The following is a 27,914-nucleotide window of genomic DNA, read 5'->3' as shown; positions in this document are numbered from 1 at the left end:
ATAATTCGGTGAGGTTTTGCCAAAACGCGTTCGAACCCAAAACACGGCCGCGGAACCGAACCCAAAACCAAAACACAAAACCCGAAAAATTTCAGGCGCTCATCTCTAGTTACCACTTCTTGCTTCAGATGATGGCAGGGCAGGTTCAGGCGTTTTTGGTGTTGCTCCAGTCTTCTGTACGTGGTGCCTGTACGCCGAAAGTGTCCCGCAATTCTTCTGGCCACCGACAGCATCTCTTGCACGCCCCTCTCGTTTTTTAAATAATTCTGCACCACCAAATTCAAGGTATGTGCAAAACATGGGATGTGCTGGAATTTGCCCATATTTAATGCACACACACAATATTGCTGGCGTTGTCCGATGCCACAAATCCACAGGAGAGTCCAATTGGGGTAAGCCATTCTGCGATGATCTTCCTCAGTTGCCGTAAGAGGTTTTTAGCTGTGTGTGTATTCTGGAAAGCGGTGATACAAAGCGTAGCCTGCCTAGGAAAGAGTTGGCGTTTGCGAGATGCTGCTACTGGTGCCGCCGCTGCTGTTCTTGCGGCGGGAGTCCATACATCTACCCAGTGGGCTGTCACAGTCATATAGTCCTGAGCCTTCCCTGCTCCACTTGTCCACATGTCCGTGGTTAAGTGGACATTGGGTACAACTGCATTTTTTAGGACACTGGTGACTCTTTTTCTGAGGTCTGTGTACATTTTCGGTATCGCCTGCCTAGAGAAATGGAACCTAAATGGTATTTGGTACCGGGGACACAGTACCTCCAACAAGTCTCTAGTTGCCTCTGCAGTAATGATGGATACCGGAACCACGTTTCTCACCGCCCAGGATGCCAAGGCCTCAGTTATCCGCTTTGCAGCAGGATGACTGCTGTGATATTTCATCTTCCTCGCAAAGGACTGTTGGACAGTCAATTGCTTGGTGGAAGTAGTAAAAGTGGTCTTACGAGTACGACTTCCCCTCTGGGATGACCATCGACTCCCAGCAGCAACAACAGCAGCGCCAGCAGCAGTAGGCGTTACACACAAGGATGCATCGGAGGAATCCCAGGCAGGAGAGGACTCATCATAATTGCCAGTGACATGGCCTGCAGGACTATTGGCATTCCTGGGGAAGGAGGAAATTGACACTGAGGGAGTTGGTGGGGTGGTTTGCGTGAGCTTGGTTACAAGAGGAAGGGATTTACTGGTCAGTGGACTGCTTCCGCTGTCGCCCAAAGTTTTTGAACTTGTCACTGACTTATGATGAATGCGCTGCAGGTGACGTATAAGGGAGGATGTTCCGAGGTGGTTAACGTCCTTACCCCTACTTATTACAGCTTGACAAAGGCAACACACGGCTTGACAAATGTTGTCCGCATTTCTGTTGAAATACTTCCACACCGAAGAGCTGATTTTTTTGGTATTTTCACCAGGCATGTCAATGGCCCTATTCCTCCCACGGACAACAGGTGTCTCCCCGGGTGCCTGACTTAAACAAACCACCTCACCATCAGAATCCTCCTGGTCAATTTCCTCCCCAGCGCCAGCAACACCCATATCCTCCTCATCCTGGTGTACTTCAACACTGACATCTTCAATCTGACTATCAGGAACTGGACTGCGGGTGCTCCTTCCAGCACTTGCAGGGGGCGTGCAAATGGTGGAAGGCGCATGCTCTTCACGTCCAGTGTTGGGAAGGTCAGGCATCGCAAACGACACAATTGGACTCTCCTTGTGGATTTGTGATTTCGAAGAACGCACAGTTCTTTGCTGTGCTTTTGCCAGCTTGAGTCTTTTCATTTTTCTAGCGAGAGGCTGAGTGCTTCCATCCTCATGTGAAGCTGAACCACTAGCCATGAACATAGGCCAGGGCCTCAGCCGTTCCTTGCCACTCCGTGTGGTAAATGGCATATTGGCAAGTTTACGCTTCTCCTCCGACAATTTTATTTTAGATTTTTGAGTCCTTTTTTTACTGATATTTGGTGTTTTGGATTTTACATACTCTGTACTATGACATTGGGCATCGGCCTTGGCAGACGACGTTGCTGGCATTTCATCGTCTCGGCCATGACTAGTGGCTGCAGCTTCAGCACGAGGTGGAAGTCGATCTTGATCTTTCCCTATTTTTGGAACCTCAACATTTTTGTTCTCCATATTTTAATAGGCACAACTAAAAGGCACCTCAGGTAAACAATGGAGATGGATGGATACTAGTATACTTATGGATTGACGAGCGACTGCCGACACAGAGGTAGCTACAGCCGTGGACTACCGTACTGCGTCTGCTGCTAATATAGACTGGATGATAATGATATAAAAAATATATATATATATCACTACTGCAGCCGGACAGGTATATATTATATAATGACGGACCTGCTGGACACTGTCAGCTCAGCACTGCAGACTCCTAAAGTAAGCTACTAGTATCAAGAAGATAGAAAAAAAAAAACACCACAGGTAGGTGGTATACAATTATGGATGGACGAGCGACTGCCGACACAGAGGTAGCTACAGCCGTGGACTACCGTACTGCGTCTGCTGCTAATATAGACTGGATGATAATGATATAAAAAATATATATATATATCACTACTGCAGCAGGACAGGTATATATTATATAATGACGGACCTGCTGGACACTGTCAGCTCAGCACTGCAGACTCCTAAAGTAAGCTACTAGTAGTATCAAGAAGATAGAAAAAAAAAAAAAAAACACCACAGGTAGGTGGTATACAATTATGGATGGACTAGCGACTGCCGACACAGAGGTAGCTACAGCCGTGGACTACCGTACTGCGTCTGCTGCTAATATAGACTGGATGATAATGATATAAAAAATATATATATATATATCACTACTGCAGCCGGACAGGTATATATTATATAATGACGGACCTGCTGGACACTGTCAGCTCAGCACTGCAGACTCCTAAAGTAAGCTACTAGTAGTATCAAGAAGATAGAAAAAAAAAAAAACACCACAGGTAGGTGGTATACAATTATGGATGGACTAGCGACTGCCGACACAGAGGTAGCTACAGCCGTGGACTATCGTCCTGCGTCTGCTGCTAATATAGACTGGATGATAATGATATAAAAAATATATATATATATCACTACTGCAGCCGGACAGGTATATATTATATAATGACGGACCTGCTGGACACTGTCAGCTCAGCACTGCAGACTCCTAAAGTAAGCTACTAGTATCAAGAAGATAGAAAAAAAAAAAAACACCACAGGTAGGTGGTATACAATTATGGATGAACGAGCGACTGCCGACACAGAGGTAGCTACAGCCGTGGACTACCGTACTGCGTCTGCTGCTAATATAGACTGGATGATAATGATATAAAAAATATATATATATCACTACTGCAGCCGGACAGGTATATATTATATAATGACGGACCTGCTGGACACTGTCAGCAGAATGCGTTTATAGAATAAAAACACCACACGACGAGTGTTTAACTTTTTCAGGCAGACAATCACAATATACTGGTGGTCAGTGGTCACTGGTCAGTCACACTGGCACTGGCACTCTGGCAGCAAAAGTGTGCACTGTTAAAATATGTACTCCTGCTATAACTGCTCCCCAGTCTCCCCCACAATTAAGCTGTGTGAGCAGTGAGCACTCAGCACAGTCAGATATACAGTATTACATAGATGATGCAGCACACTGAGGGCACACTGAGGCTGAGCACAGATATGGTATGTGACTGTGTCACACTGTGTATCGTTTTTTTTTCAGGCAGAGAACGGATTAATTAAACTGGTGGTCACTGGTCACACTATCAGCAAGTAGTACTCCGTCCTAATATGCTCCCCAAAATTAGTAAATCAAGTGTCTCTAGACTCTACTCTCTACTCTACTCTAAACGGAGAGGACGCCAGCCACGTCCTCTCCCTATGAATCTCAATGCACGTGTGAAAATGGCGGCGACGCGCGGCTCCTTATATAGAATCCGAGTCTCGCGATAGAATCCGAGCCTCGCGAGAATCCGACAGCGGAATGATGACGTTCGGGCGCGCTCGGGTTAGCCGAGCAAGGCGGGAAGATCCGAGTCTGCCTCGGACCCGTGTAAAAAGGCTGAAGTTCGGGGGGGTTCGGTTTCCGAGAAACCGAACCCGCTCATCTCTACCTATAATACATCGCACTGAGAGTTACACTGTTCTCCTGTACCCGGCTGTTATACCCGGCAGCTGCAGCCTATAATACATCTCACTGAGAGTTACACTGTTCTCCTGTACCCGGCTGTTATACCAGGCAGCTGCAGCTATAATACATCTCACTGAGAGTTACACTGTTCTCCTGTACCCGGCTGTTATACCCGGCAGCTGCAGCCTATAATACATGTCACTGAGATTTACACTGTTCTCCTGTACCCGGCTGTTATACCCGGCAGCTGCAGACTATAATACATGTCACTGAGAGTTACACTGTTCTCCTGTAGCCCCGGCTGTTATACCCGGCAGCTGCAGCCTATAATACATCTCACTGACATTTACACTGTTCTCCTGTACCCGGCTGTTATACCCGGCAGCTGCAGTCTATAATACATCTCACTGAGATTTACACTGTTCTCCTGCGGCACCGGCTGTTATACCCGGCAGCTGCAGCCTATAATACATCTCACTGAGATTTACACTGTTCTCCTGTAGCACCGGCTGTTATACCCGGCAGCTGCAGCCTATAATACATCTCACTGAGATTCACACTGTTCTCCTGTACCCGGCTGTTATACCCGGCAGCTGCAGCCTATAATACATCTCACTGAGAGTTACACTGTTCTCCTGTACCCGGCTGTTATACCCGGCAGCTGCAGCCTATAATACATCTCACTGAGATTCACACTGTTCTCCTGTACCCGGCTGTTATACCCGGCAGCTGCAGCCTATAATACATCTCACTGAGAGTTACACTGTTCTCCTGTACCCGGCTGTTATACCCGGCAGCTGCAGCCTATAATACATCTCACTGAGATTCACACTGTTCTCCTGTACCCGGCTGTTATACCCGGCAGCTGCAGCCTATAATACATCTCACTGAGAGTTACACTGTTCTCCTGTACCCGGCTGTTATACCCGGCAGCTGCAGCCTATAATACATCTCACTGAGAGTTACACTGTTCTCCTGTAGCACCGGCTGTTATACCCGGCAGCCGCAGCCTATAATACATCTCACTGAGAGTTACACTGTTCTCCTGTACCCGGCTGTTATACCCGGCAGCTGCAGCCTATAATACATCTCACTGAGATTTACACTGTTCTCCTGTACCCGGCTGTTATACCCAGCAGCTGCAGCCTATAATACATCTCACTGAGATTTACACTGTTCTCCTGTAGCACCGGCTGTTATACCCGGCATCTGCATCCTATAATACATCTCACTGAGATTTACACTGTTCTCCTGTACCCGGCTGTTATACCCGGCATCTGCAGCCTATAATACATCTCACTGAGATTTACACTGTTCTCCTGTACCACTGGCTGTTATACCCGGCAGCTGCAGCCTATAATACATCTCACTGAGATTTACACTGTTCTCCTGTACCCGGCTGTTATACCCGGCAGCTGCAGCCTATAGTACATCTCACTGAGATTTACACTGTTCTCCTGTACCCGGCTGTTATACCCGGCAGCTGCAGCCTATAATACATCTCACTGAGAGTTACACTGTTCTCCTGTACCCGGCTGTTATACCCGGCAGCTGCAGCCTATAATACATCTCACTGAGAGTTACACTGTTCTCCTGTACCCGGCTGTTATACCCGGCAGCCGCAGCCTATAATACATCTCACTGAGAGTTACACTGTTCTCCTGTACCCGGCTGTTATACCCGGCAGCTGCAGCCTATAATACATCTCACTGAGATTTACACTGTTCTCCTGTACCCGGCTGTTATACCCGGCAGCTGCAGCCTATAATACATCTCACTGAGATTTACACTGTTCTCCTGTAGCACCGGCTGTTATACCCGGCATCTGCATCCTATAATACATCTCACTGAGATTTACACTGTTCTCCTGTACCACTGGCTGTTATACCCGGCAGCTGCAGCCTATAATACATCTCACTGAGATTTACACTGTTCTCCTGTACCCGGCAGTTATACCCGGCAGCTGCAGCCTATAATACATCTCACTGACATTTACACTGTTCTCCTGTACCCGGCTGTTATACCCGGCAGCTGCAGCCTATAATACATCTCACTGAGAGTTACACTGTTCTCCTGTAGCCCCGGCTGTTATACCCGGCAGCTGCAGCCTATAATACATCTCACTGAGAGTTACACTGTTCTCCTGTACCCGGCTGTTATATCCGGCAGCTGCAACCTATAATACATCTCACTGAGATTTACACTGTTCTCCTGTACCCGGCTGTTATACCCGGCAACTGCAGCCTATAATACATCTCACTGACATTTACACTGTTCTCCTGTACCCGACTGTTATACCCGGCAGCTGCAGCCTATAATACATCTCACTGAGAGTTACACTGTTCTCCTGTAGCCCCGGCTGTTATACCCGGCAGCTGCAGCCTATAATACATCTCACTGAGATTTACACTGTTCTCCTGTACCCGGCTGTTATACCCGGCAGCTGCAGCCTATAATACATCTCACTGAGATTTACACTGTTCTCCTGTAACACCGGCTGTTATACCCGGCAGCTGCAGCCTATAATACATCTCACTGAGATTTACACTGTTCTCCTGTAGCCCCGGCTGTTATACCCGGCAGCTGCAGCCTATAATACATGTCACTGAGATTTACACTGTTCTCCTGTACCCGGCTGTTATACCCGGCAGCTGCAGCCTATAATACATCTCACTGAGATTTACACTGTTCTCCTGTACCCGGCTGTTATACCCGGCAGCTGCAGCCTATAATACATCTCACTGAGATTTACACTGTTCTCCTGTACCCGGCTGTTATACCCGGCAGCTGCAGCCTATAATACATCTCACTGAGAGTTACACTGTTCTCCTGCAGCACCGGCTGTTATACCCGGCAGCTGCAGCCTATAATACATCTCACTGACATTTACACTGTTCTCCTGTACCCCCGGCTGTTATACCCGGCAGCTGCAGCCTATAATACATCTCACTGAGATTCACACTGTTCTCCTGTAGCACCGGCTGTTATACCCGGCAGCTGCAGCCTATAATACATCTCACTGAGATTTACACTGTTCTCCTGTACCCGGCTGTTATACCCGGCAGCTGCAGCCTATAATACATCTCACTGAGATTTTACACTGTTCTCCTGTACCCGGCTGTTATACCCGGCAGCTGCAGCCTTTAATACATGTCACTGAGAGTTACACTGTTCTCCTGTACCCGGCTGTTATACCCGGCAGCTGCACCCTATAATACATCTCACTGAGAGTTACACTGTTCTCCTGTACCCGGCTGTTATACCCGGCAGCTGCAGACTATAATACATCTCACTGAGAGTTACACTGTTCTCCTGTACCCGGCTGTTATACCCGGCAGCTGCAGACTATAATACATCTCACTGAGAGTTACACTGTTCTCCTGTACCCGGCTGTTATACCCGGCAGCTGCAGCCTATAATACATCTCACTGAGATTTACACTGTTCTCCTGTAACACCGGCTGTTATACCCGGCAGCTGCAGCCTATAATACATCTCACTGAGAGTTACACTGTTCTCCTGTACCCGGCTGTTATACCCGGCAGCCGCAGCCTATAATACATCTCACTGAGAGTTACACTGTTCTCCTGTACCCGGCTGTTATACCCGGCAGCTGCAGCCTATAATACATCTCACTGAGATTTACACTGTTCTCCTGTACCCGGCTGTTATACCCGGCAGCTGCAGCCTATAATACATCTCACTGAGATTTACACTGTTCTCCTGTAGCACCGGCTGTTATACCCGGCATCTGCATCCTATAATACATCTCACTGAGATTTACACTGTTCTCCTGTACCACTGGCTGTTATACCCGGCAGCTGCAGCCTATAATACATGTCACTGAGAGTTACACTGTTCTCCTGTACCCGGCTGTTATACCCGGCAGCTGCAGCCTATAATACATGTCACTGAGAGTTACACTGTTCTCCTGTAGCCCCGGCTGTTATACCCGGCAGCTGCAGCCTATAATACATCTCACTGAGATTTACACTGTTCTCCTGTACCCGGCTGTTATACCCGGCAGCTGCAGCCTATAATACATCTCACTGACATTTACACTGTTCTCCTGTACCCGGCTGTTATACCCGGCAGCTGCAGCCTATAATACATCTCACTGAGAGTTACACTGTTCTCCTGTAGCCCCGGCTGTTATACCCGGCAGCTGCAGCCTATAATACATCTCACTGAGAGTTACACTGTTCTCCTGTACCCGGCTGTTATATCCGGCAGCTGCAACCTATAATACATCTCACTGAGATTTACACTGTTCTCCTGTACCCGGCTGTTATACCCGGCAACTGCAGCCTATAATACATCTCACTGACATTTACACTGTTCTCCTGTACCCGGCTGTTATACCCGGCAGCTGCAGCCTATAATACATCTCACTGAGAGTTACACTGTTCTCCTGTAGCCCCGGCTGTTATACCCGGCAGCTGCAGCCTATAATACATCTCACTGAGATTTACACTGTTCTCCTGTACCCGGCTGTTATACCCGGCAGCTGCAGCCTATAATACATCTCACTGAGATTTACACTGTTCTCCTGTAACACCGGCTGTTATACCCGGCAGCTGCAGCCTATAATACATCTCACTGAGATTTACACTGTTCTCCTGTAGCCCCGGCTGTTATACCCGGCAGCTGCAGCCTATAATACATGTCACTGAGATTTACACTGTTCTCCTGTACCCGGCTGTTATACCCGGCAGCTGCAGCCTATAATACATCTCACTGAGATTTACACTGTTCTCCTGTACCCGGCTGTTATACCCGGCAGCTGCAGCCTATAATACATCTCACTGAGATTTACACTGTTCTCCTGTACCCGGCTGTTATACCCGGCAGCTGCAGCCTATAATACATCTCACTGAGAGTTACACTGTTCTCCTGCAGCACCGGCTGTTATACCCGGCAGCTGCAGCCTATAATACATCTCACTGACATTTACACTGTTCTCCTGTACCCCCGGCTGTTATACCCGGCAGCTGCAGCCTATAATACATCTCACTGAGATTCACACTGTTCTCCTGTAGCACCGGCTGTTATACCCGGCAGCTGCAGCCTATAATACATCTCACTGAGATTTACACTGTTCTCCTGTACCCGGCTGTTATACCCGGCAGCTGCAGCCTATAATACATCTCACTGAGATTTTACACTGTTCTCCTGTACCCGGCTGTTATACCCGGCAGCTGCAGCCTATAATACATGTCACTGAGAGTTACACTGTTCTCCTGTACCCGGCTGTTATACCCGGCAGCTGCACCCTATAATACATCTCACTGAGAGTTACACTGTTCTCCTGTACCCGGCTGTTATACCCGGCAGCTGCAGACTATAATACATCTCACTGAGAGTTACACTGTTCTCCTGTACCCGGCTGTTATACCCGGCAGCTGCAGACTATAATACATCTCACTGAGAGTTACACTGTTCTCCTGTACCCGGCTGTTATACCCGGCAGCTGCAGCCTATAATACATGTCACTGAGAGTTACACTGTTCTCCTGTACCCCCGGCTGTTATACCCGGCAGCTGCAGCCTATAATACATCTCACTGAGATTTTACACTGTTCTCCTGTACCCGGCTGTTATACCCGGCAGCTGCAGCCTATAATACATGTCACTGAGAGTTACACTGTTCTCCTGTACCCGGCTGTTATACCCGGCAGCTGCACCCTATAATACATCTCACTGAGAGTTACACTGTTCTCCTGTACCCGGCTGTTATACCCGGCAGCTGCAGACTATAATACATCTCACTGAGAGTTACACTGTTCTCCTGTACCCGGCTGTTATACCCGGCAGCTGCAGACTATAATACATCTCACTGAGAGTTACACTGTTCTCCTGTACCCGGCTGTTATACCCGGCAGCTGCAGCCTATAATACATGTCACTGAGATTTACACTGTTCTCCTGTAGCACCGGCTGTTATACCCGGCAGCTGCAGCCTATAATACATCTCAGTGAGATTTACACTGTTCTCCTGTACCCGGCTGTTATACCCGGCAGCTGCAGCCTATAATACATCTCACTGAGATTTACACTATTCTCCTGTAGCACCGGCTGTTATACCCGGCAGCTGCAGCCTATAATACATCTCACTGAGATTTACACTGTTCTCCTGTAGCACCGGCTGTTATACCCGGCAGCTGCAGCCTATAATACATCTCACTGAGAGTTACACTGTTCTCCTGTAGCCCCGGCTGTTATACCCGGCAGCTGCAGCCTATAATACATCTCACTGAGATTTACACTGTTCTCCTGTACCCGGCTGTTATACCCGGCAGCTGCAGCCTATAATACATCTCACTGAGATTTACACTGTTCTCCTGTACCCGGCTGTTATACCCGGCAGCTGCAGTCTATAATACATCTCACTGAGATTTACACTGTTCTCCTGTAGCACCGGCTGTTATACCCGGCAGCTGCAGCCTATAATACATCTCACTGAGATTTACACTGTTCTCCTGTAGCACCGGCTGTTATACCCGGCAGCTGCAGCCTATAATACATCTCACTGAGATTTACACTGTTCTTCTGTACCCGGCTGTTATACCCGGCAGCTGCAGCCAATAATACATCTCACTGAGATTTACACTGTTCTCCTGTAGCACCGGCTGTTATACCCGGCAGCTGCAGCCTATAATACATCTCACTGAGATTTACACTGTTCTCCTGTAGCCCCGGCTGTTATACCCGGCAGCTGCAGCCTATAATACATCTCACTGAGAGTTACACTGTTCTCCTGTACCCGGCTGTTATACCCGGCAGCTGCAGCCTATAATACATCTCACTGAGATTTACACTGTTCTCCTGTACCCGGCTGTTATACCCGGCAGCTGCAGCCTATAATACATCTCACTGAGATTTACACTGTTCTCCTGTACCCGGCTGTTATACCCGGCAGCTGCAGCCTATAATACATCTCACTGAGATTTACACTGTTCTCCTGTACCCGGCTGTTATACCCGGCAGCTGCAGTCTATAATACATCTCACTGAGATTTACACTGTTCTCCTGTAGCACCGGCTGTTATACCCGGCAGCTGCAGCCTATAATACATCTCACTGAGATTTACACTGTTCTCCTGTAGCACCGGCTGTTATACCCGGCAGCTGCAGCCTATAATACATCTCACTGAGATTTACACTGTTCTTCTGTACCCGGCTGTTATACCCGGCAGCTGCAGCCTATAATACATGTCACTGAGATTTACACTGTTCTCCTGTAGCACCGGCTGTTATACCCGGCAGCTGCAGCCTATAATACATCTCACTGAGATTTACACTGTTCTCCTGTAGCACCGGCTGTTATACCCGGCAGCTGCAGCCTATAATACATCTCACTGAGATTTACACTGTTCTCCTGTAGCACCGGCTGTTATACCCGGCAGCTGCAGCCTATAATACATCTCACTGAGATTTACACTGTTCTTCTGTACCCGGCTGTTATACCCGGCAGCTGCAGCCTATAATACATCTCACTGAGATTTACACTGTTCTCCTGTAGCACCGGCTGTTATACCCGGCAGCTGCAGCCTATAATACATCTCACTGAGATTTACACTGTTCTCCTGTAGCCCCGGCTGTTATACCCGGCAGCTGCAGCCTATAATACATCTCACTGAGAGTTACACTGTTCTCCTGTACCCGGCTGTTATACCCGGCAGCTGCAGCCTATAATACATCTCACTGAGATTTACACTGTTCTCCTGTACCCGGCTGTTATACCCGGCAGCTGCAGCCTATAATACATCTCACTGAGATTTACACTGTTCTCCTGTACCCGGCTGTTATACCCGGCAGCTGCAGCCTATAATACATCTCACTGAGATTTACACTGTTCTCCTGTACCCGGCTGTTATACCCGGCAGCTGCAGCCTATAATACATCTCACTGAGAGTTACACTGTTCTCCTGTACCCGGCTGTTATACCCGGCAGCTGCAGCCTATAATACATCTCACTGAGATTTACACTGTTCTCCTGTACCCGGCTGTTATACCCGGCAGCTGCAGCCTATAATACATCTCACTGAGATTTACACTGTTCTCCTGTACCCGGCTGTTATACCCGGCAGCTGCAGCCTATAATACATCTCACTGAGATTACACTGTTCTCCTGTACCCGGCTGTTATACCCGGCAGCTGCTGAAAGGATTTGACCTTATTTTCTTTAACCCTCGATGTGATGGCCTTACAGACGTCTGGAGTGTAAACTTTTAACCACAAGGTACATGCACAGACAAGCAGTTAAAATTCACACTGTTTATTATAAAGTTAACAAGAGTATATAAGACAATGCATATGGGTGGAACTGACAAGTGTAAAAGGGCTCATTGGCTTAGGGGTAGGTGCCTGGGTGGGGTACGTAGGGGTGGTTAATACTTGACATAACATAATTGGATATAGCAGTTGCCAGGCAGATGTTATATATGTTGCATCAGACGAAACTTAACAAAGGATCTTTTAGTAACACACAGAAGTAGAAAAAGCAGGTTACATCTAGTAGAGAGCTGACCTTGGATGCCAGACCCACACAAGCCTGGTATCTGTATGAGAGACAAAGGCATCTAACACAGGGCAGCAGCATCCATTGCAAACACATAAGAGTTCATAAAGCATGTTTTAACCCTTCACTAGGGAAATAGAAATATTCACTTTTACACTGTAATTATTATAAGGAAACTGATCATATAAAAAGTAATATGTACAAAGACAGAAGAGGTAACCCTTCAATCCCCTCTTAGAATCATGATTATTATATGACATGATTCTTGAGTGAGGCTCCTTTCTTGTTTCTCCAGTTCTTGAGATATTGGACATAATCGTCGGGTCCCTTACTATCAGAGGAGGTGACAGGACTGGTGGTTATGTCATAATACATCAGGGCCTTATCAATGCCTTTGGAGGTAAGTTTCTTTCCACAGGGAATTACACAATAAACTATAATGCCTACAAGAATTAAAGTTACAAGTATGAATATGCTTATTTGCACAAGAGCCAGTTTCCAATTTTCAAACCATCCAAAATATTGGCTCCATGGGTTATCAATACCTGAATTTTTCTTAAGTTCTATGGATAAGGTTTCTAACTTGTTTATGGCTAAAGTAACCTTACCATTGGGACCAGTGTTGTCAGGAATATATGTACAACAGCCTTCCACCTTACTAATGTAAACACATGTACCGCCTTTTTCTGCTAGGATCATGTCAAGGGCCATTCTATTTTGGAATGTCATTTGGGAAGTGGCTTCTAGCTGTTCAGCTATACCTTTAAGAGCATCTTTGGTATCATTAACAAATCTTTGTTGATTATAATATATATAATTAATCCAGGCTACGTTTTTATTTACAGTTTCCCACATATGTAATAAATGTCGCCTAATGATCTAGTTTGGTTGACTAAAACAGTTGTTCTTTTATTTGCACAATACCCTGGTGGGAAGGTTTTTAAATTTCTCCCTGTTGTGGTGTTAGATGTATAACAAGTGTAGTTTCCAGGATATATGGTTATGGTGCTTCCTGGGTTGGGATTTTTTGACAATATGGGATATTCCCTTTTCCACATTTCGCACTGACTGTCATTTGTTTTGGTGTCATTAAAAAGGCTGAAAAAAACAATTTTCTTGTTCTAGGGGTATATTAAGGGGCACTGTACCTAGGTGGGGCCTAGATTTGCCACAGACATAACAGTTGCTTTTATTGTGTTTGTTAGCACTATACTTCATCCATTCCAACCAAAAATTAATGTCAGAGAAACCAGTTTCAATAGCTAGGGTGTCTTCAAAGGTAGGGTTAGTAATAGCCACCATATCTTTAAAAGTGGCAATATGGGGCTTTAAAGGTTTGTTTTGGGGAGCAATTTTAGGCTGGTATTTTGGGTTTTTATACATATCCCATAAATAAAACATTTGCCTTGCACTATAATACCCTGCTTGCCACCATATACCAAGTACATAAGTCTCATTGTCGCTTCTGCTAGGGTTCACTATGTTTAGTCTAAACCTGTATGAATTTGGGCCTTCATCCATCTTATGAATGGATAGTCTAGAAAGTAGGGGTACTCCATATTTGCTCCATCTATTCTTTGCAAACGATGGGCCATATTTCCAATCTACTCCTGTATTCCACCCCACAGCTTCCCAGGAATTACAATTAGATCCATAATATCTATTGTCATAGTACCATTCGTCAGTAACACAAATATATACTGTCTCAGACATTCCTGATTTCCTCCTTTGTTGTATATAATATTTGTCATCAGCAATTTTGGGGAACATAAAATAGTCAAGGATATATGTGGCTACGTGTGTATTGGAGGAATTGTACCACAAGGTGGGGATCCCATTAGTCTGTGTAATATCAACCTCACATATTGTGTGGTGAGTGAGGGCCAGTAGGGCTATCAAGGTAGTCCCCAGGATAAAGATAGGGGACAGGTTCCTCATCTTCTTCTGTTCTTCTTTCTTCGCTAGGTGGGAGGTCAGGGCTGTCTGCCCCGGTTCGTACCTCACTGGAATCACTTGCTTCCCTCTCTAGGTCTGGTCTAGGAACCTTTTTTTTTACTCGGGATGCATGGATCCAGGTAGGACTTTCCTCTGTCAGGACTGCTGTTCGGGTAACTGCTACGACCTCTGTCTCTGGACCATAGGTGAAGTCTCCTGGGCTCTTGTTCCTGGGGAGCACCTTCACCACGACTCTGTCTCCGACTTTAAAGGGGTGTGTAGGTTCCTGTGGATTCAAAAGGGTTTTTACAAACAACCTCATGTTCAATTTCATTCAGTTTTGTTATCAGGGACCTGACATACTCTTCTCTGATAAGTTCTAGATCTCCCTCCTGTATTACTAATGGTTTCTTAGCCCAAGGTGTGGGAAAAGGCCTGCCCATTAGTATTTTAAATGGGGAGTAACCTAGAGTTTTCTGTGGGGTATTCAAGATGCTGGTGTTTAGCTTTATTAGGGTTGTTCCTGAGGCAAGTGATGCATCTGCTAACATACTGGTCCACAAGTGATTTGGCATTAGTAACATAAAAATCACTGGTTAGTAGGAGGAGTGTTGTGGCTTCACCACGGTGACCAACACCACGGCACTGGGCAACGAGCAAAGGGGCACTGGACTGGGGTATACAGGGTTTCCCCTCTTTGCAGATTAATCCTGATTTAGGATTTTTTCTGCAGAATTGGGTAAGTCCAGTCGGAGAGATCAGTATTAGTCGCAGCAGCTTGAAGTTGAGTGAGCAGATGGACGTTGTCAAGGGAGGGACATGCTCCAGTGAGCGCAATGAGCTCTGCAGCTTGCGCGGACCGACAAGGCATTGGTAGGGTCTCCAACACAGTATCAGGGAGGGTGACAATGGCATAGCCAGCCTGGTATGTATTGTCATTGGGCCTACTACAGGAGTCGTCAACAAAAACAATGTCTGTGCCTGGTATGGGAACGGGAGACATGTCAAGTCTGGGAGAAGTTTCAGCTTCAATGGAAGCAGCACAGTCATGTAGGTCGGGTGGTTCATCCTTGGGACCTTTCAAGCCTAAAAGGGCATTGAGAATGGGTGCAGGGCCAGAAGAACCAGCAGTGTACTTAATGGTAAGGGTAGGGTTACTCAAAAGGAGTACTTCATATCCACTAAGGCGTTGTGCTGACATGTGCTGTGTGTAAGCCTTTAAGTATTGCCAGGACATCATGTGTGGTGTGGAGTACTGTGATGTGGCCTAAAGTGAGGGTAGTGGCCATTTCTGCAACCATTGCACAGGCTGCCAAAGCCCTGAGGCAGGCAGGCATACCTTGCACAGACACTGGCATGACTTTGGAAAAAAAATGCCACGGGGCGCAACTTCCCTCCATGAAACTGTGTGAGCACCCCCGCCATGGTTTTACAATTGTCCCTTGCATATAGATGGAAAGGTAGTACATAACTGGGGAGGCCAAGTGCCGGACTTTTCATCAACATACATTTTAAACTTTCATATGCAGTTAACATTTCTTGTGACCATTGTACAGTTTTAGGTTTGTCCTTCAGTGTGGCTTGTCTCAAAATGTTATCACAATAAGAGCAATCAGATATCCACTGTCTGCAGTAATTTACCATACCCAGGAAGGACAGTAGTTCCTTCTGGGTAGTTGGGGTGACCAGGCCCAATACAGACTGTATGCATTGTGGACTGACTTTTCTCTCTCCCTGAGTGAGCACAAAACCTAAGTAATCAACATGCTTTTTACACCATTGCATTTTTATTTTGGACACCTTGTGTCCACATTCACAAAGCCAGTTTAGTAATGAAACACCATCCTCTCGGCAGGCCTCCTCAGTTTTACTACAGAGCAGCAGATCATCTGCATACTGTAGCAGGACTGAACCATGGTGAGGTTGCCAGGGCCTCAATGTGGCCTGGAGACAACAGGTGCGTCAATAATCTGCACCAGGTAAGTTGTTTACCCTCAAAAGAAAAGGCAAAAGTAATTGTGTCTGTGAATCTACAGGTATGCTGAAAAAAAGGCATTCTTCAACACTCAGAAAATCTGTAAGAGAAGAACGCAGCATCTGTAGGGATTGCAGAAATGAGTGAGTTTACATCTGGAACAATTGGTGCAATTGGGACAATTAACTGATTGATCGCTCTGAGATCCTGTACAAATCCCATACTACCATCAGCTTTGGCAACAGGGTTCACAGGAGTACAGTATGGTGATACAATATGTCTGAGATACCCTGTTGTAAGAATTGCTGTATCATGGGGCGGAGACCTTCTATCTTTTCTGGTGAGAGGGGGTATTGCATAAGTCAGAACACAAAACACTGGCTGCTGCACCGCTGTCCACTAAAAAGGGAATTTTACTTCCATTTATAATAAGTGGCAGCAGAGGTGAATCTCACTATGACGGGAGAGTTGAATAAAGGCTGGGATACCCTCCTCCGGGCCCCGTCAGTGCGCGGGGTCTTTGGAATGTTCCCTGACTGCGGGGTTGGTTCTGTCTGTCAAAGCGTCTGGAGCTCTGATAGTTATGAGTGGGCGCAGGTTTCTTTTTACAAGCTACAGCGACAGGCAAAAAAACACAGGCAAAAAAAACTTCCTTCATATGTGTATAGCTGCGTCCTTTGCAAGTTTTGCGTAAATAAGATATACAGCCATCGAGGGTAATGGTGGGCTTGGGACAGTGTTTTACTATTATCTAAACTCTGGGTTATTGGTGCGTTAGGGATAGAGCTAGTGGACGCACCCTCCAGCAGTGAAGTTGGAAGCGATCCCATTTAGTGTGAAAGGGTTACTGCTGCCAAGAGATTTGTGTCTCTGAGCGCAGGATACATTGGAATGCAAAAGGGGGGGGGGCGAGAGGGATTTCAAAGACTTACAATTCCTCTGCAGCTTCGCTTCTGTGCTATTGGAAACTGACATTTTTTCTTAAATCTCCATATAGAAAAGGTAATTACTGCCTTCCCGTAGGAATGGGTCCCGTCCTGCTTTCTCTGTCCATCCCGCTAAATTATCCACCCATGGGTTAACTAAATAATACTCTGAGGTAGAGTTACGGGCAACATACATCCTGCATGTCTCACCAGGGAGGGGCGGGGGATATGCAGTTTTTTTACTCTGACTAGAGCCCATTGTCAGACAGTAATATAAATCAACAGTACAACTTTTAAAAGAAAATTATCTAAAATATACGACACTCTACTTATACATAGGTCCCTCCCATAGTAAAAATGCAATCTACACCAGCTTTCTACGCAATTTCCACAACAACCCACAACAACTGTCTATGCAATATCACAACAAAAATGCAGTTTACAAAAAAAACCTTCTATGCAATTTCACAACAAAAAGACTTTCTATGAAATTTCACAACAAAAAAAATGCAATTTACAAAAACTTTCTATGCATGCATTAGCTAACACCAGTTAATTAGTCATTGACAATATCACAATATTATCTGTATAATGAGAACATGAAATCTTTTGACGGGTACGCTTACCTTCGTACAAGATGTCAGAAAAAATACAGCGTTTTAGACAGGAAGCAAGAAAAGTGTTTGAGTAAAGATATCTGGCAGACGAAAACTTACCAGCCGTCTGGACCAAATATAAGAACTTATCTCACTACAAACATACAAAAATATATAGGCGATCAAATCGGGGTATTCTCTACGTTACGTATAGACTCCCAGGTCTATTTTAAGTATCCCAGATACTAACGTCTTTGGAGAAGTGCGCTCGGACCCCTGGTCCCTTCTCAGACGTATCTTTAAGTCCCAGACATTAAAGATTCTATGGTATCCCTGATACCTGTTTTAAAAACTTCGTAATATTAAGTCCCGGACTTAAATATTACCTTGTCACGTGTTCCCGGAACACTGACACGGATTCAGCTTCAGTGTATGACCGCAATCCCGCATAGCAAAGACAGACAATAAATCTTCTATCTTTATTATTCGGGGACGATCAAGTAATATGTACAAAGACAGAAGAGGTAACCCTTCAGCTGCAGCCTATAATACATCTCACTGAGATTTACACTGTTCTCCTGTACCCGGCTGTTATACCCGGCAGCTGCAGCCTATAATACATCTCACTGAGAGTTACACTGTTCTCCTGTACCCGGCTGTTATACCCGGCAGCTGCAGCCTATAATACATCTCACTGAGAGTTACACTGTTCTCCTGTAGCCCCGGCTGTTATACCCGGCAGCTGCAGCCTATAATACATCTCACTGAGAGTTACACTGTTCTCCTGTACCCGGCTGTTATACCCGGCAGCTGCAGCCTATAATACATCTCACTGAGATTTACACTGTTCTCCTGTACCCGGCTGTTATACCCGGCAGCTGCAGCCTATAATACATCTCACTGAGAGCTACACTGTTCTCCTGCAGCACCGGCTGTTATACCCGGCAGCTGCAGCCTATAATACATCTCACTGAGATTTACACTGTTCTCCTGTACCCCCGGCTGTTATACCCGGCAGCTGCAGCCTATAATACATCTCACTGAGATTCACACTGTTCTCCTGTAGCACCGGCTGTTATACCCGGCATCTGCATCCTATAATACATCTCACTGAGATTTACACTGTTCTCCTGTACCCGGCTGTTATACCCGGCAGCTGCAGCCTATAATACATCTCACTGACATTTACACTGTTCTCCTGTACCCGGCTGTTATACCCGGCAGCTGCAGCCTATAATACATCTCACTGAGAGTTACACTGTTCTCCTGTAGCCCCGGCTGTTATACCCGGCAGCTGCAGCCTATAATACATCTCACTGAGAGTTACACTGTTCTCCTGTACCCGGCTGTTATATCCGGCAGCTGCAACCTATAATACATCTCACTGAGATTTACACTGTTCTCCTGTACCCGGCTGTTATACCCGGCAACTGCAGCCTATAATACATCTCACTGACATTTACACTGTTCTCCTGTACCCGGCTGTTATACCCGGCAGCTGCAGCCTATAATACATCTCACTGAGAGTTACACTGTTCTCCTGTAGCCCCGGCTGTTATACCCGGCAGCTGCAGCCTATAATACATCTCACTGAGATTTACACTGTTCTCCTGTACCCGGCTGTTATACCCGGCAGCTGCAGCCTATAATACATCTCACTGAGATTTACACTGTTCTCCTGTAACACCGGCTGTTATACCCGGCAGCTGCAGCCTATAATACATCTCACTGAGATTTACACTGTTCTCCTGTAGCCCCGGCTGTTATACCCGGCAGCTGCAGCCTATAATACATGTCACTGAGATTTACACTGTTCTCCTGTACCCGGCTGTTATACCCGGCAGCTGCAGCCTATAATACATCTCACTGAGATTTACACTGTTCTCCTGTACCCGGCTGTTATACCCGGCAGCTGCAGCCTATAATACATCTCACTGAGATTTACACTGTTCTCCTGTACCCGGCTGTTATACCCGGCAGCTGCAGCCTATAATACATCTCACTGAGAGTTACACTGTTCTCCTGCAGCACCGGCTGTTATACCCGGCAGCTGCAGCCTATAATACATCTCACTGACATTTACACTGTTCTCCTGTACCCCCGGCTGTTATACCCGGCAGCTGCAGCCTATAATACATCTCACTGAGATTCACACTGTTCTCCTGTAGCACCGGCTGTTATACCCGGCAGCTGCAGCCTATAATACATCTCACTGAGATTTACACTGTTCTCCTGTACCCGGCTGTTATACCCGGCAGCTGCAGCCTATAATACATCTCACTGAGATTTTACACTGTTCTCCTGTACCCGGCTGTTATACCCGGCAGCTGCAGCCTATAATACATCTCACTGAGAGTTACACTGTTCTCCTGTACCCGGCTGTTATACCCGGCAGCTGCAGACTATAATACATCTCACTGAGAGTTACACTGTTCTCCTGTACCCGGCTGTTATACCCGGCAGCTGCAGACTATAATACATCTCACTGAGAGTTACACTGTTCTCCTGTACCCGGCTGTTATACCCGGCAGCTGCAGCCTATAATACATGTCACTGAGATTTACACTGTTCTCCTGTAGCACCGGCTGTTATACCCGGCAGCTGCAGCCTATAATACATCTCAGTGAGATTTACACTGTTCTCCTGTACCCGGCTGTTATACCCGGCAGCTGCAGCCTATAATACATCTCACTGAGATTTACACTATTCTCCTGTAGCACCGGCTGTTATACCCGGCAGCTGCAGCCTATAATACATCTCACTGAGATTTACACTGTTCTCCTGTAGCACCGGCTGTTATACCCGGCAGCTGCAGCCTATAATACATCTCACTGAGAGTTACACTGTTCTCCTGTAGCCCCGGCTGTTATACCCGGCAGCTGCAGCCTATAATACATCTCACTGAGATTTACACTGTTCTCCTGTACCCGGCTGTTATACCCGGCAGCTGCAGCCTATAATACATCTCACTGAGATTTACACTGTTCTCCTGTACCCGGCTGTTATACCCGGCAGCTGCAGTCTATAATACATCTCACTGAGATTTACACTGTTCTCCTGTAGCACCGGCTGTTATACCCGGCAGCTGCAGCCTATAATACATCTCACTGAGATTTACACTGTTCTCCTGTAGCACCGGCTGTTATACCCGGCAGCTGCAGCCTATAATACATCTCACTGAGATTTACACTGTTCTTCTGTACCCGGCTGTTATACCCGGCAGCTGCAGCCAATAATACATCTCACTGAGATTTACACTGTTCTCCTGTAGCACCGGCTGTTATACCCGGCAGCTGCAGCCTATAATACATCTCACTGAGATTTACACTGTTCTCCTGTAGCCCCGGCTGTTATACCCGGCAGCTGCAGCCTATAATACATCTCACTGAGAGTTACACTGTTCTCCTGTACCCGGCTGTTATACCCGGCAGCTGCAGCCTATAATACATCTCACTGAGATTTACACTGTTCTCCTGTACCCGGCTGTTATACCCGGCAGCTGCAGCCTATAATACATCTCACTGAGATTTACACTGTTCTCCTGTACCCGGCTGTTATACCCGGCAGCTGCAGCCTATAATACATCTCACTGAGATTTACACTGTTCTCCTGTGCCCGGCTGTTATACCCGGCAGCTGCAGTCTATAATACATCTCACTGAGATTTACACTGTTCTCCTGTAGCACCGGCTGTTATACCCGGCAGCTGCAGCCTATAATACATCTCACTGAGATTTACACTGTTCTCCTGTAGCACCGGCTGTTATACCCGGCAGCTGCAGCCTATAATACATCTCACTGAGATTTACACTGTTCTTCTGTACCCGGCTGTTATACCCGGCAGCTGCAGCCTATAATACATGTCACTGAGATTTACACTGTTCTCCTGTAGCACCGGCTGTTATACCCGGCAGCTGCAGCCTATAATACATCTCACTGAGATTTACACTGTTCTCCTGTAGCACCGGCTGTTATACCCGGCAGCTGCAGCCTATAATACATCTCACTGAGATTTACACTGTTCTCCTGTAGCACCGGCTGTTATACCCGGCAGCTGCAGCCTATAATACATCTCACTGAGATTTACACTGTTCTTCTGTACCCGGCTGTTATACCCGGCAGCTGCAGCCTATAATACATCTCACTGAGATTTACACTGTTCTCCTGTAGCACCGGCTGTTATACCCGGCAGCTGCAGCCTATAATACATCTCACTGAGATTTACACTGTTCTCCTGTAGCCCCGGCTGTTATACCCGGCAGCTGCAGCCTATAATACATCTCACTGAGAGTTACACTGTTCTCCTGTACCCGGCTGTTATACCCGGCAGCTGCAGCCTATAATACATCTCACTGAGATTTACACTGTTCTCCTGTACCCGGCTGTTATACCCGGCAACTGCAGCCTATAATACATCTCACTGAGATTTACACTGTTCTCCTGTACCCGGCTGTTATACCCGGCAGCTGCAGTCTATAATACATCTCACTGAGAGTTACACTGTTCTCCTGTAGCCCCGGCTGTTATACCCGGCAGCTGCAGTCTATAATACATCTCACTGAGATTTACACTGTTCTCCTGTAGCCCCGGCTGTTATACCCGGCAGCTGCAGCCTATAATACATCTCACTGAGAGTTACACTGTTCTCCTGTACCCGGCTGTTATACCCGGCAGCTGCAGCCTATAATACATCTCACTGAGATTTACACTGTTCTCCTGTACCCGGCTGTTATACCCGGCAGCTGCAGCCTATAATACATCTCACTGAGATTTACACTGTTCTCCTGTACCCGGCTGTTATACCCGGCAGCTGCAGCCTATAATACATCTCACTGAGAGTTACACTGTTCTCCTGTACCCGGCTGTTATACCCGGCAGCTGCAGCCTATAATACATCTCACTGAGATTTACACTGTTCTCCTGTACCCGGCTGTTATACCCGGCAGCTGCAGCCTATAATACATCTCACTGAGAGTTACACTGTTCTCCTGTACCCGGCTGTTATACCCGGCAGCTGCAGCCTATAATACATCTCACTGAGATTACACTGTTCTCCTGTACCCGGCTGTTATACCCGGCAGCTGCAGCCTATAATACATCTCACTGAGATTTACACTGTTCTCCTGTACCCGGCTGTTATACCCGGCAGCTGCAGCCTATAATACATCTCACTGAGAGTTACACTGTTCTCCTGTACCCGGCTGTTATACCCGGCAGCTGCAGCCTATAATACATCTCACTGAGAGTTACACTGTTCTCCTGTAGCCCCGGCTGTTATACCCGGCAGCTGCAGCCTATAATACATCTCACTGAGAGTTACACTGTTCTCCTGTACCCGGCTGTTATACCCGGCAGCTGCAGCCTATAATACATCTCACTGAGAGCTACACTGTTCTCCTGCAGCACCGGCTGTTATACCCGGCAGCTGCAGCCTATAATACATCTCACTGAGATTTACACTGTTCTCCTGTACCCCCGGCTGTTATACCCGGCAGCTGCAGCCTATAATACATCTCACTGAGATTCACACTGTTCTCCTGTAGCACCGGCTGTTATACCCGGCAGCTGCAGCCTATAATACATCTCACTGAGATTTACACTGTTCTCCTGTACCCGGCTGTTATACCCGGCAGCTGCAGCCTATAATACATCTCACTGAGATTTTACACTGTTCTCCTGTACCCGGCTGTTATACCCGGCAGCTGCAGCCTATAATACATGTCACTGAGAGTTACACTGTTCTCCTGTACCCGGCTGTTATACCCGGCAGCTGCACCCTATAATACATCTCACTGAGAGTTACACTGTTCTCCTGTACCCGGCTGTTATACCCGGCAGCTGCAGACTATAATACATCTCACTGAGAGTTACACTGTTCTCCTGTACCCGGCTGTTATACCCGGCAGCTGCAGACTATAATACATCTCACTGAGAGTTACACTGTTCTCCTGTACCCGGCTGTTATACCCGGCAGCTGCAGCCTATAATACATGTCACTGAGATTTACACTGGTCTCCTGTAGCACCGGCTGTTATACCCGGCAGCTGCAGCCTATAATACATCTCACTGAGATTTACACTGTTCTCCTGTACCCGGCTGTTATACCCGGCAGCTGCAGCCTATAATACATCTCACTGAGATTTACACTATTCTCCTGTAGCACCGGCTGTTATACCCGGCAGCTGCAGCCTATAATACATCTCACTGAGATTTACACTGTTCTCCTGTAGCACCGGCTGTTATACCCGGCAGCTGCAGCCTATAATACATCTCACTGAGAGTTACACTGTTCTCCTGTAGCCCCGGCTGTTATACCCGGCAGCTGCAGCCTATAATACATCTCACTGAGATTTACACTGTTCTCCTGTACCCGGCTGTTATACCCGGCAGCTGCAGCCTATAATACATCTCACTGAGATTTACACTGTTCTCCTGTAGCACCAGCTGTTATACCCGGCAGCTGCAGCCTATAATACATCTCACTGAGATTTACACTGTTCTCCTGTAGCACCGGCTGTTATACCCGGCAGCTGCAGCCTATAATACATCTCACTGAGATTTACACTGTTCTTCTGTACCCGGCTGTTATACCCGGCAGCTGCAGCCTATAATACATCTCACTGAGATTTACACTGTTCTCCTGTAGCACCGGCTGTTATACCCGGCAGCTGCAGCCTATAATACATCTCACTGAGATTTACACTGTTCTCCTGTAGCCCCGGCTGTTATACCCGGCAGCTGCAGCCTATAATACATCTCACTGAGAGTTACACTGTTCTCCTGTACCCGGCTGTTATACCCGGCAGCTGCAGCCTATAATACATCTCACTGAGATTTACACTGTTCTCCTGTACCCGGCTGTTATACCCGGCAGCTGCAGCCTATAATACATCTCACTGAGATTTACACTGTTCTCCTGTACCCGGCTGTTATACCCGGCAGCTGCAGCCTATAATACATCTCACTGAGATTTACACTGTTCTCCTGTACCCGGCTGTTATACCCGGCAGCTGCAGTCTATAATACATCTCACTGAGATTTACACTGTTCTCCTGTAGCACCGGCTGTTATACCCGGCAGCTGCAGCCTATAATACATCTCACTGAGATTTACACTGTTCTCCTGTAGCACCGGCTGTTATACCTGGCAGCTGCAGCCTATAATACATCTCACTGAGATTTACACTGTTCTTCTGTACCCGGCTGTTATACCCGGCAGCTGCAGCCTATAATACATGTCACTGAGATTTACACTGTTCTCCTGTAGCACCGGCTGTTATACCCGGCAGCTGCAGCCTATAATACATCTCACTGAGATTTACACTGTTCTCCTGTAGCACCGGCTGTTATACCCGGCAGCTGCAGCCTATAATACATCTCACTGAGATTTACACTGTTCTCCTGTAGCACCGGCTGTTATACCCGGCAGCTGCAGCCTATAATACATCTCACTGAGATTTACACTGTTCTTCTGTACCCGGCTGTTATACCCGGCAGCTGCAGCCTATAATACATCTCACTGAGATTTACACTGTTCTCCTGTAGCACCGGCTGTTATACCCGGCAGCTGCAGCCTATAATACATCTCACTGAGATTTACACTGTTCTCCTGTAGCCCCGGCTGTTATACCCGGCAGCTGCAGCCTATAATACATCTCACTGAGAGTTACACTGTTCTCCTGTACCCGGCTGTTATACCCGGCAGCTGCAGCCTATAATACATCTCACTGAGATTTACACTGTTCTCCTGTACCCGGCTGTTATACCCGGCAGCTGCAGCCTATAATACATCTCACTGAGATTTACACTGTTCTCCTGTACCCGGCTGTTATACCCGGCAGCTGCAGCCTATAATACATCTCACTGAGAGTTACACTGTTCTCCTGTACCCGGCTGTTATACCCGGCAGCTGCAGCCTATAATACATCTCACTGAGATTTACACTGTTCTCCTGTACCCGGCTGTTATACCCGGCAGCTGCAGCCTATAATACATCTCACTGAGATTTACACTGTTCTCCTGTACCCGGCTGTTATACCCGGCAGCTGCAGCCTATAATACATCTCACTGAGAGTTACACTGTTCTCCTGTACCCGGCTGTTATACCCGGCAGCTGCAGCCTATAATACATCTCACTGAGAGTTACACTGTTCTCCTGTACCCGGCTGTTATACCCGGCAGCTGCAGCCTATAATACATCTCACTGAGATTTACACTGTTCTTCTGTATCCCCGGCTGTTATACCCGGCAGTTGCAGCCTATAATACATCTCACTGAGATTTACACTGTTCTCCTGTAGCACCGGCTGTTATACCCGGCAGCTGCAGCTATAATACATCTCACTGAGATTTACACTGTTCTCCTGTAGCACCGGCTGCTATATCCGGCAGCTGCAGCCTATAATACATGTCACTGAGATTTACACTGTTCTCCTATACCCGGCTGTTATACCCGGCAGCTGCAGCCTATAATACATCTCACTGAGATTTACACTGTTCTTCTGTATCCCCGGCTGTTATACCCGGCAGTTGCAGCCTATAATACATCTCACTGAGATTTACACTGTTCTCCTGTAGCACCGGCTGTTATACCCGGCAGCTGCAGCCTATAATACATCTCACTGAGATTTACACTGTTCTCCTGTAGCCCCGGCTGTTATACCCGGCAGCTGCAGCCTATAATACATCTTATTGAGATTTACACTGTTCTTCTGTAGCACCGGCTGTTATACCCGGCAGCTGCAGCCTATAATACATCTCACTGAGAGTTACTCTGTTCTCCTGTAGCCCCGGCTGCTATATCCGGCAGGTGAGCCGTGGAGAGGGCATCCCTGTGCCTGTGTTTTGGGAGAGAAGATCAAATCTGTGAAGATTTTAAGTTGTTTCTTTTTTTATATTTTCTAGTTGAGAAAATCGCGCAGGTGCCGGGAGTGAGAAGTATACATGAGATCCATATCTGGGAGCTCGCCAGCGGAAAGAACATTGCAACGCTTCATGTAAAGTTCCATTGTCTGTCAGACTACATGGCAGCCAATCGCGACATCCGTAACATCTTCCATGCGGAGGGAGTTCACGCGGTGACTCTTCAGGCCGAGTTTACAGATGAGAAGGACGTGTCCTTAGCGTGCGACGCACCCTGCATCTCCAAGAAGTGCGACCCAAACCTCTGCTGCAGCCAGGAGCTGATCCCGTTCACTGAATCCAACGGTCACGCCCTGAAGAAGGGCAAATCCTCCCAGGTATGGTACAGAAGTAATGAGGTGGACTATGGGGTCCAGATTACTATTGACCCTCGGTACGCAGGACCTCCTGAAGGAAAGGAAGTTGCAAATGATTTGAATTCAGAAATGGAGGCACTAAGTTCCAGATCCACTTGGTGCTAGCCTGCTCTCAGCGTCCAGGTTTCTCCCCTCCCCCTTTTCCTATAAATAACATTTCATTGAGAGTGTAATCTATAAGGAGATTGGAGCTTATACAATATGTTCTGCTTCATCAATATCATCTACTATCTATTTGACCCCATACAGAGACTTATGAGAGCCCTATGGTTCCAATGCATACAGAATAGTGGACATTGACTATGTGACATATTCTGTACTAAACTGCACTTTAAACTGTACCCAGATCTGAGCACTGAGTAATGTGATACCGATGCCCCCAGGAGTTATTGTGTATAGTGTCTTTTTTATTAAATGCTTATTTAAAACGTATATGTTTTTGTGCTATAAGTGTTCAATAAAGTATGTGTGTGTGTGTCTAGGTACGTGTGTGTGTGTGTGTGTGTGTGTGTGTGTGTGTGTGTGTGTGTGTGTGTGTGGTA

The 27,914-nt window shown here is 46.9% G+C and overlaps 1 protein-coding gene across 1 annotated transcript in view; it reads left to right on the top strand.

Annotated features, from left to right (window-relative positions):
* LOC134911039 (calcium/manganese antiporter SLC30A10-like) overlaps positions 1-27,477 on the top strand; it is a 216,732-nt gene extending 189,255 nt beyond the window's left edge. The window contains exon 4 of the mRNA XM_063919432.1: positions 26,999-27,477. Within this exon, the coding sequence (XP_063775502.1) occupies positions 26,999-27,477 (479 nt within the window). The remainder of the gene's footprint in view (positions 1-26,998) is intronic.
* Positions 27,478-27,914: the final 437 nt, after the last annotated feature.

This window comes from Pseudophryne corroboree, chromosome 4, assembly GCF_028390025.1.
Source record: "Pseudophryne corroboree isolate aPseCor3 chromosome 4, aPseCor3.hap2, whole genome shotgun sequence".
In the NCBI taxonomy this organism is placed as follows: domain Eukaryota; kingdom Metazoa; phylum Chordata; class Amphibia; order Anura; family Myobatrachidae; genus Pseudophryne; species Pseudophryne corroboree.
The sequence above is the reverse complement of the archived record's forward strand: the minus strand, read 5'-3'. Positions and strand labels throughout refer to the sequence as shown.